We start from the raw sequence: 11,058 nt of genomic DNA on the forward strand, positions 1-11,058 counted from the left end.
GCTGAAGCATGCTCAGGGCTTTGGAGTCAGGGTGGTGGTGTCTGGTTCTACCCTTTTCCTGTCTTTCCAGAGAAAGTAATCAAGAGTCTTCTCACTCATTTTTTGGAACTTGGATTACTGAACAGGCAGAAGCTTTTTGTCTGGACAGTCTTTTACTTGACTCTAATTGATTTTTACCACTCTGAAATACTCCAGCATAATAGCAAAACTATCTTAATTAGGTGGTTAATGTCAGGTCCTTTTAACATAATGTTGACATAAAGATAACAAGACTATAGACACATGCTTTTAGAACTCTTCTCTTAGTAACTCTATGCTTTCCTTACAATTGTATTCTAATTTGGCAGGTAGCAGATGGAGAGTGAAGGAGGATATCTTGTTTCCAGAAATTTAGTACACACTAGGGGAAGAAAGGGACTTCTGAGTTGTAAGGGCTCCAAGTCTCACTTACTGTCCTCAACTATAGCAATTGAGATCATGGGAGATGATGTAGTTCATACACTTATGGTGAAACTCCAGCAGTGTAGGTGTGCTTACTACTACTACTTTCTTCTATTATTTTTACTACTATATCTTTATCTGTGATTAAAAATTGACAGCTACCTTAAGTAAATGGTTGGTTTTGAAAACAAAACCAATAAGCTGTGTATAGCTTTTGATCTGCTCTGCAATAATTGTGTTTTTCTCTGTACAAGCATTCCTTCTGTATGAATAGTGAGTGTTGGTGATAGGGTACTACTGGAGAAGGGGGAAGCATAGAAAAGGAAGGGCTTCACAGAAGCCATTTCTCATTGTTAACCGAGTTGTTTGTCTCCCATCTGCACCAGAAGTTGGTATGTTCTAAAATAGAACAGTCTCAAGGAGAATTGTTATTTGAAACTAGGGAGTGCACAGGAACTGTTCGTGTTTGAAGACATCAGATGTAGTTCAATCTACTTAGTTCCAGGCTGTCTTGACTAAATTGGGGATAACAAGTCTCTAGGATAGATTGCGATGTAAGTATCTATTTTAAAAATACTGGGGGTGGGGTGGAGTGGGTGGAGAGAGAAAAGTACTTTTGGTGGCTAGTTGAATAGTTTAACAACATAGTCTTACCACCATGCCTATATGGTCAGACTAAGTAGTGCTGCAACCTGACAAATGAGTGGAGTTAAACAAGGAAGCACTGCATTGTGTTGAGATGAAAAAGACCTGTGCCAGCTCAAGGTAGAAGGATGTTGTGTTTTACATAGGAAGATGTTAAGGTGGAAGGTGTCATTTCTCATGATGCACACTTGGAGAAACCAGGAAAATGCACATTTTCTGAAGTCTTTGTCCAAAATGGCTTTTGATAGTTTTTACTGTTGTATACTTTCAAGTCAAACCACTGTTTCTTCTACCATTAACCGCACAATCTGGCACCATAACATTGTACCTTACTATTGTGTGATATCTAGTTCATCAGTTCAAAACACAGTGCAAAAAGGAAGTTCGTGTTTCATTATTTGAACAATGTGGTTAGCAGGCTTCCGCAGGACTCTTATGAAATGGTAAACAAGCTTGGGTTTGTCATGTGTATTACTTGATTAAGCTGAAAAAACTCCTCCAAAACTTTGGGCTTTGAGTCTCAGGATCTTGCGTATTCTCTCAATGCAAAATTATTACATATTAATAACTAGTTTATATTATGGGAGCTTTAATTGCTACGGTTATTTTGTGATGCTACTTTCCAGTTTTCCTTATTTTTCCCTAGGTGTTTGTTTTTAATATGTTGACTGCCTAATCAGAAATTAAAATATTTATATTGCAACATAAATTGTTTCTTTAGAGGAAAATATAAAAATTAATGGCAGCACTCAACAGATAATCAGATTGTCAGCTGAATTTTGCTGCCGAAAAATAAAACTATGAGAAGAATTTAAAAAATGAATTTGTGACTTGTTTCCCATTTACAGCAGTACATAACAAACATGCACACAAGGTAGAACACTATCAAAACAAAGTACCTTCTGTAAAGCCTGTTTTGAAGAGGGTTCATGAGGACAAATGGCCACTGGGTTAGAGCAGTAAACTGGTTTTTGAGTTCAAGTGTCAATTTGCTGCAATTTGTGGTACCACAAGTTTACAAATTCCTATAATCTGCTCCTTGGGATATTTTCTCTCACTTTTTTTTTTATTTTGAGGGGAGAAGCTTGGGACCTGGTTTAGTTACTAACAGGTAACCCTCAACTAGACAAATAGTTTAATACTAAGCTATCTTGATTTAGGCTGGCCTTACTGTCTCTTGCTTTGAACACATTAGTTTACTAGTCTCAGTAATGTCAGTGACCTCTACTAAAATTTTGCACAGGAAAATACCTACTAATCTTGGAATTGCTCTGAACCTTACTGTCTGCATAACTAGAAGCTATTCTGTTCTGTGCATGTGTATAATAAATTGGAGGTGCAATGTGGAATATAAGAACTAAGGTGCAAATACAGGAAAAAAATAAAAGGCTCATACCTGACATGCATCTGGTAACATAAAATACATTTAGTTTTGAAGTTAGAGGTTGGTGTTGTTCTGATCTGACACATGTCTAAATCTTAAGTAATCTGCACTGATAAAGTTGATTTTTGAGTTACAGTGAATAAAAACAGAATTTGAACACTGCATAAGGAAGTGAAAAAGATGCATTACTAGAAACAAGGTTCTTGTAGGCTTAGTATCCCTGATCTTTTGTAGCATTCATAGGTAAAGCATTCTTCCCTTCATTATGAAATGAAAAACACAAACACAGGTTTAAACTTCATTTATTGAAAATCTGTTGCATAATTTTATTCAACATCTGCAAGTCTTAAAACATTTAATTCTGAATAAAAAATCCATTAAGAAAAAAATTTAGATTTATATTCTTCTTTGTAAATCTTACATAATCAAAAGCAATCTACTCTTCAAAATCCAAATGAAATTTTAGATGCAAGTTTAAATACCAAATCCTTCACCTATGATAAACATTCCAGCTGCCAAAGTAAAGCGCAATTACATTTACAGTTATTCCCTCTTTTCCTTTCTATAATGAACCTTGAATGGAGAGAAAATCGAGGTCTTAGTTGCAAAATAGTAATTTCTTCCATATGAACTCTGCTGACATTTGTGTTATTTTCCTTCTACCAGAGACTGCTATCTGTAATTGAAGAAACTGGTGCAGTACGTTCTTGTGTCTTTGAGAGAAGTCTGCATTCATGAGCAGCTTAAGCTCATACACAATACTGTTTTGCCACTTGGATGTATAAGCACTGTCAGAGGGGCACAGTAGAGCAGTTGGGGAAGGTAATCCTCCCAGGTGCCATTACAAAACTTGGCAGAGCTCATCTGTAGGAGGTCTAAGCTGAAATCTAGATTCTTAGTAACTTTGATAAGAGGTAGATGTTTTAGTCACAGCTTCACAGAGCTGGTTCAGCAGTCTGCAGCTGGTTTGTAGCATCCCATTCATGGTGACTCAAGGGAAAATGGATCTCCTCTTCCAGCAGAAGGAGCAGAGCCCTAGGAATCTTATTTGCCTGTCCTGAGGGACATGATCAGGACCTTGGAAGCTGACTTCACTGAGCTTTGGCTTATGCCCTTACATAAATGCATGGTATGTTGGTACTGGGAGATGTACAGGGAAATGGCAGAAAATTATTATTTGCCACTCTAGCAGAAAGAATTAATTTTTCCTAGACTTGGTCCTGATCACAGAAATAAGCTTTCTAATTTCAGGCAGTTTAGAATAGAAAGCATCAGGTGGAAAAACATGCAGAACCCTAAAGGGAAACAATTTTTGACACAGCTTTGAAGAAAGAAAGTAGCTTAACAGCCTCTGGAGCCCTCTATAACAAATTCTGTAAGGTATAATACTTTTGCTTATAAAAGCTATTTAGAAATATTATTGCTAGGTCCCATTGTGTGAAGTTGAAGTGCTGTTCCTATGTACTGTAGCCCTTGCTAGCATCTGCTTCATTTGAACAAAGTGTTTCTTCATGCATCTATTGACCCTGTTTTATAATTATAAAATAATTTTTAATCAAAGTCTCAAAGTTGCAATTCTGCTTTTCATACCCAGATGACCCACCAACAGGCAGAAGGCTAATATATAGGCTTTTTTAAAAACACTTTTTAAGAAAGGGTTTTTTAAAAACACTTGACAAGATGTAGTTAACACATTTATACAGGAAATTTCAGTGACTTGGCACATTGTAAAAAAGACTAGTTTTGAACAATTAGAAGTTAGTTCTCATATAGCAGTGGTTTTGGCAAAAATTCTCCACACCCTCACTCCACTATTAAAAGCCACTTCATGTAGAAATTATCAATTACTCATTTGAGGATACCGTTGCCTTAGTTAAGTGATATTACATATTCAGTTGATCCTAAAATTTGAAGCCTGTACTTAACTGCTCATGTAATTTCATGCCTTAGTCGTATAAACACCTAGATACAGAAACAATACTCATAGCTGTGTAAGTAGACTCAGTTCCTACAAGACTTGTGAGGATGTGCAAAAAGGGACAGTTTAGGTTAACAGCTTTGGTTTTTCATGCTTGTGTAAGTCATTAACTGCTACATTATTCCTAGATGTAGTAGACAAAAACTAAAAAAACAAATTGGCAAATAGGAGAGATTGAGACTACAAAAATTTATGTTGAGCTTTCATATACTGTAACCCCCCCTTAAAGGGAAAGAATGAGAAATGACTTCTTGAAAATTTTCTATTACAGTAACTAAGCCTTTGCAAACCGTACCTCAAGGTCTTTGTGCATTTGTTTGTATATCATAGTCACTTGAATATCATGTAACATCCAAAAAGGAAAATGGGGCTGTACAACAAGTAGAACAAAGACTTAGAGCAGGAATAGCAATTATTTTCTCCAATTCTTTTCAACACTGACTCAATTTCACATTGATCGTATCTTTCTGAAGTGCTGATGTCAGTCATCTTCTTACAAAAAGTTCTCATCTTGTTCTCACAATGTTAGCCCAGTGTTTCTCTGTGATGCTGTACAACAGAAGCTGAGGATTTTTAAAAACATGTAACTTTGAAAATAAATGACAGTACTACAAACTACCCCTCTGGGTCTCAATCGTGTAAACACTTAGGCATGTATGTAAATTCAATGTTTAACACCAAATTAACCAATGTCAAAGTTACCATTTCAAGTTTTATATGAACATGAAAAAAGTGACAGTATTAACATTACTTTGCATATGCGCCAAACATCCTCTGCACTATGCATGTTAGTCATTAACAAATGCTACAATTACAAAAAAATATTGTTAGTAGCACTTGCAAAAATGGAAGAGCTTGGGGCAAGGTATTCCATTCATGTTAAACAAGACCACCATTACCACAAAACAATCAAAAAGCCCAACATTAATTGAAAACCTGATGTCTAGTGCCTCTTCGAAAGAATCCGTAGGGTCATGTTTTCCTTTTGTTCTCCTTACTGTAAGAGGTTATTGCTCCCCCTCTCCCCTCATACTTGTTACATGGTTATGATCATACTGAATATTAAGTTCTACTTTTCCTCTTATCTTCAAAGAGACTTTTCAGCATGTAAACTTGAACAGCTGATACCACCACCATTACTCCCAAGTTGACCATGGACCAGAAATTCACTCTGTCAAAGTTGCTTTCTTGTATATTTCTGTCACGAGCCTCAAACGCTCTGAGCAGGGTCTGAATCTGGACGCTTTTACTTAATCTGGCTTTGACACTGTTGATGGATTCCTGGTAAGTAACAAGAGTATTTTTAAAAGAAAAAAGAACACCTGAATTAATGCTTGTGCTTGCAACACATACAAAATACTGATACTTCATACTACCTATAATTTAATGTCTTGCCAAGTAGACAATTAAATTCACTTTAAAATATATAGCTCACCACAGTTTTCATTAATTTGTCTAGTTTTGTTTATTGTGCACCATCTAAAAAGGCTTAATTTAACATAGTATTAAGATTTTACAGTAATTAGTTTTTTCCCTTTTACAGGCTAGGGAGGTGAGAGAGAAATCCAACCTAAAATCAGTTTTTTAATACTCAGTGTATTTTGGTGAACAGTGATTCCAGGTATTCAGAGAAGTAAAAAGCAGTGATCTGTGCAGAACTAGTCTCAAAACAAAAATTATGTACTAGCAGACAAATGCAGGTTTTTTTTTCTGCTGCATAATCAAATTAAGTAATTTTTTAATGCCAGCTACCATCAAAACTGTAGCTGTAGCAAAAGAACAGTATTACATTCTCATCATCTTATGCTTTCCCTGTAGTAGCTATAAACTGCTGCTTCAGCTTGGATACTAAAGCAGAATGTTGACAATAAATTGTGAGTAGGACAACTGGAGGTACTAGAGAATCAGAGGAAGTACATAGACACTCTTGCCATAGTAACAGCAGCTCAAGATTCATTCCTTATTCTGCATTTATGAAATAAACACCTAGTCCTATTATCTGTTAAAGTTTCATCCACAACATTATATATAGTCACAACCTAAAAGCTGATTTAATGAAGTGCTGATTTATGCTCTTGATATAATTATATTTCTTGATATAATTATGGGTTCCTGAAGTAACTTAGTGAGAAAATTAAAATGTGCAGTAATAGGAGCCTAGAAATTTTTTTTTTTTAAAATCATTTGCAGTAACATTTTCTGCATGGACATTTTTCTCTGTTGCACATTTAATAAGTATTTCAAAACAGCTATTTTATGATAATAAAGTTCACGTGTTACACAATTAAAAACATCAATACTATAAAAGAGCTTTAAAAATAAGAAAATCCCCCATTTTCCCCAGCAACTGTGTTGTCTTAAAAAACTTAAACTACTTATATATTTATTGTAAGTCCTCACAGAACTTGCAAGTAAAGTGATAACTTGACAAAGTAAACTGTCATCAAATACTAATGTTAACTTTACAAAAATTACCTACTTCATAAGATCTGCAAGGCTCTCAAAGACAAGCTCTGCCATTTCTTTTCCTTTTGGAAGAGATACTAGTGTATGTACACAATCATATCTATCATAGCTATCATATCTATTCAAGTATTTCTTGTAATTAGCAAGAGACGGATTTTCTTCACAATTTCCTCTATAAATTTTGTTTTTTCTAATTGTCTTGATTGCTAATTTTAAAGAAGATAGGGCCAGCTTTTCATATTCTGTGTTTGGTTTTAACTAGTTAAAAGTGTACTGTATACCTATCTTAAACATGAAGTTTGTTTTGTTATTTAAAAATCTGGATTTTAATACAATAAGTAAGTATAAACAACGTCATTCTCTACACCAGTGTATTCAGTGTTTGTGGATGTTGGTTTCATTTTGAGATACCTGTTGTCTGTAGCTATGAGCAAACAAACAGTGGCTTATTGCATCATAGCAAGCACTAAGGACAGTACAGGACTATTCTATTTCTAGAGTAATTTCAACATTTAGTGATCATCAAAGGGAATAAAAGATTTGACTTGGTGGTGGCCTTCATCCTGCATCAAACAGGGTCAGTGTACAGTTTAAGGAAACATTACCATTCATAGAATGTCTGCAAAGGTGAACCTGCAGTGTAGTATAGATTAACTCCTGTCCTCTTTATTTGTTAGAAAAGTTCTAACTAAAATTCCTTTGGGAAAAAACCCAAGAGAATATAAGTTACTGAAGACAGAAATATTAATCCATATACTGCTTGGGGCACTTCTGCAAAGATGGGAAGAAGAGGCTAACGCAGTACTTCATTTTCAAATGTTAAAAATCAATGCAGTGATTACAACTACATCATTAGGATCAAGCAATACTTTAATACTATAAATATTCATTTCATTGCTGCTAGGGAAAATGTCCCATATTTGCAGTAGGAAGAAAGAGGTATTGGAAATGGTGACTCTGAGAGCTAGGTGTTTTTTTTCTTGCCGATTAAGGGTCTAATCTAAAAATATTCTCAAGTGTCTGTGGGGAAGCAATATATAAATGGTATAGTTTCCAGGATTATACACCAGACTAAGGCAGAATGGCTAAATGACAGTTATGTTTTTTCCAAATGTTCTTACACTGAAAAGAATTAAAGATCAAGTACTAACCAGAATGTCTTCCAATTTCATATCTAGGAGATCTGTGCCTGTAACATACTTCTTCCAGTCTTCCTGATCTTGTCCATCTTCTCCCATATTGTCCAGGATCAGTTCAAAGAAAATCACCTTTTCAGAAATGGTACTGAATGTGTTGTCAAAGCAGAACATGTAATCCCCATCTTCTGTTTCTACCCTGTGTATATAAGTAAAATGTCATTAAACTAACTACAGTTTTTGTGCTGGTTCTCAAAAAGTGAGTTTTTATAAGAAAATCTTCCTCTTTAAGACTGACAATCATGCAATTAGAAATAACCGAATATACTTTTTATATAAAAACATGAACTCTAAAGACACATTGCACAAGTCATAGCAAAACAACCCCACTGACTCTTAAGGCTTAAAATGACAAAATCAGCAGCTTACTTCCATGTTCCATTATTGGCATTTTGAATCATGGTTAATCATTACAAAAAAGCTGTAATATGAGTAGGATTCTTATAGTAAAATTACAGTAATTACTACATATTTTGATAAATGATCTAGAAAAATAGGAGACTTTTCAGTGTATTTACATGACTGACAAGATCTTTTGATATTACATGTGGAGACCTTTTCCAACTCCACAATAGTTAGTTTTGTTCACTGACCATTAACAACTATCATTAAAACAAAAACATCCTTCACTTCATGATAAGATCCGTGTAAAAAGCATTCAGTGTTTATAAAAAGGTAATTAGTATTCTCAAACTGTCCTATTAGAAAGTCTTTTAATCTTAAAAGATTCCTAAAACTGTCCTATTAAAAGTCTTTTAAGTAATACTAAGGAATAAAAAATACTCAACCTTTCTGTTTTCTTTAACAAATTTAACTATAATAAAAGTACTTTATGGAACACTTCTAAGTTTGAAGATTTTAAACTTACGTATGTACTCCATCTGATTTTCTTTCATCAAAAACTAGAGTTTCACCTTTTGGAGACAGCAGATGAAAATCAACATCTAATCCTGCTCCATCTAGAACCTGTGAAACGAAAAAACCCAACCTTCAACCAGTGTCATTCTGGATGGCAACAATTTTAGGGAAGGCAATTATTTTTAGGTAAGGGAACCAACATAAAAAGAATCTTACAGTTGAATCTGGCCATGAATTCACACCATGTTAATTAGAAACAGATTAAAAACTGGCTTAACCCAAAAGCATTTTAGCCATTTCAAATCTTAAACTACATATGATCTAATTATGCTAGGTTAGGTTTATACTGAGCCTTTCCCTAATTGCTTTTAAGAATGTGTGTAATTTTGTCAACAGGCAGGGTTAGCCAACCTGTACAAATACCAGCAGATGGCTAAATCTAGCACTACTACGGCAGACCTCAAAAATGGTTAAGTACCAGCCCTAGTTCAGTGGTAAAAATTTTATAACAAAGGTCTGCCACTTTTATATACATACACATATATATTTGGACAAGCATACAGTCTATGCAGCATCCTCTTTGCTGGGTGAATTAACAGTGCAGAAGACACAACTACATTTCTTACGCCAAAGCTGTACCACAAACCTCACCTTTTGATGCAGATTTAAGGTCTGAATTCTCCCAAAGCACTCCCATTTCCCAAAGGTAGGAAGCTAAATGCCTGCAATTCCTTCTAAGCGTGTAATAAGCGCATACAGCATTATAAAACTGTGCTCTTTAACTCTGTAACATGGCTACAGATGTATCACCACATCTGTTGTGTTGTAAAAATTATCTGTAGGGAAAGTAGTAGCTACATAAGGCAGCTGAGTGGGATCATTTTTATGACATTACTTAGGTCTATTGTAGGGGAATTTTTTGCTGCTTGTTTTCCAGTGAGCTATTTAAGTACAGCAGTCTGCTCCTGCTGAAATTGAGGGCAAAGTTTACACTGGAGACTTACCAAAAACAGAGAAAGGACAAGGAAAATCAGTAGCTAACAGCTGATCAAATTAAAAACCATAGTGATGCACCTTTAGGGCTATGATATAATCTAAACACCCAAAACAAAACTTTGTATCAGCATAGTTATGTCTTTGGAGAATGACCTGCATCCTACATTAAATATTAACAATTAAGGATAATTAAGTACAAAATAAATCTATTTCTAATGACATACAGCGCTCCTTTTCTACACATTCAAATAGAAAGATGAATCCTTACAGTTAGCAGTAGTGCTAAGAAATCTATGTCTGAGTAAAAATAGTTATACACACTTGTTATAAAATAAAATTATTTTGATTATGATTAAAATAAATCCCTACTTTGCCTGTGCAAAATAAACTGCTATTTTGCCTAGGGCTCTGAACAAAGCTTGGACAGGACACCTCAATCTTTCATTTGTGTTCAGTTCTGCATGTAACAGTAATTAGAAAATAATCAGGAATTTCAGCTTTGTAATTCTAGTTGGGAAACAGAGGGGAGTAAAAGGGGGCAGGGGAGAGAGACAGATCCCAGCCAATTCTGTGGCACAGTAGCAGGATGGGAAGACATTCACTGTAGCTTCCCTCACTATGCCTGTTCTACTGAAAAAGGTCTTTTATTTTAAGAAAAGAAAAAAAAAGGCGGCGGAGATCTTTCCCACAGATACCTGAGAACTCAACTCTTTCCCAAGGATATCAAGACTTTAAAGTTTTTCTAGTTAAATATGGTTGTTTCTGAAAACTTTCATAACTGAGATAAAAGGTGTTAAGTATCAACACAAAGGTAGGTAAGGGTTTTGTGCATCAGCAACAATTTTGTTTATGCTTTAGAGCTACTACACAAGGTCACAGACGTTAACTTCGTTAATTTTTGCTCTTTTAAAAGATAGCAACTTCAGATCTCAGGGAAAAAAAAAATCTGGTAGAACAATTTTACAAAGGCTGTAAAAGTTTGGGTTTTTTCCTCCTAAAGATACAGCTTTTAACAGCGTGTAGCTCCAGCACGGCTCTGCGGGCGCTGCGCAGCGCCAGCAGAGCTCAGCACCGCGGCGGGCCGGGCAGGCAGC

At 35.2% G+C, this 11,058-nt stretch overlaps 1 protein-coding gene across 1 annotated transcript in view; it reads right to left on the reverse strand.

Annotated features, from left to right (window-relative positions):
* Nucleotides 1-5,440: 5,440 nt before the first annotated feature.
* TMED5 (transmembrane p24 trafficking protein 5) overlaps nucleotides 5,441-11,058 on the reverse strand; it is a 6,152-nt gene continuing 534 nt past the window's right edge. The window contains exons 2-4 of the mRNA XM_026853932.1: nucleotides 8,979-9,102; nucleotides 8,066-8,249; nucleotides 5,441-5,729 (exon numbers count right to left, since the gene is read on the reverse strand). Of these exons, the coding sequence (XP_026709733.1) occupies nucleotides 5,511-5,729; nucleotides 8,066-8,249; nucleotides 8,979-9,102 (527 nt within the window). The 3' untranslated portion in view covers nucleotides 5,441-5,510. The remainder of the gene's footprint in view (nucleotides 5,730-8,065; nucleotides 8,250-8,978; nucleotides 9,103-11,058) is intronic.

The sequence above is a fragment of the Athene cunicularia genome (assembly GCF_003259725.1).
Source record: "Athene cunicularia isolate RWA chromosome 8 unlocalized genomic scaffold, athCun1 chr8_part1, whole genome shotgun sequence".
NCBI classification, from domain to species: domain Eukaryota; kingdom Metazoa; phylum Chordata; class Aves; order Strigiformes; family Strigidae; genus Athene; species Athene cunicularia.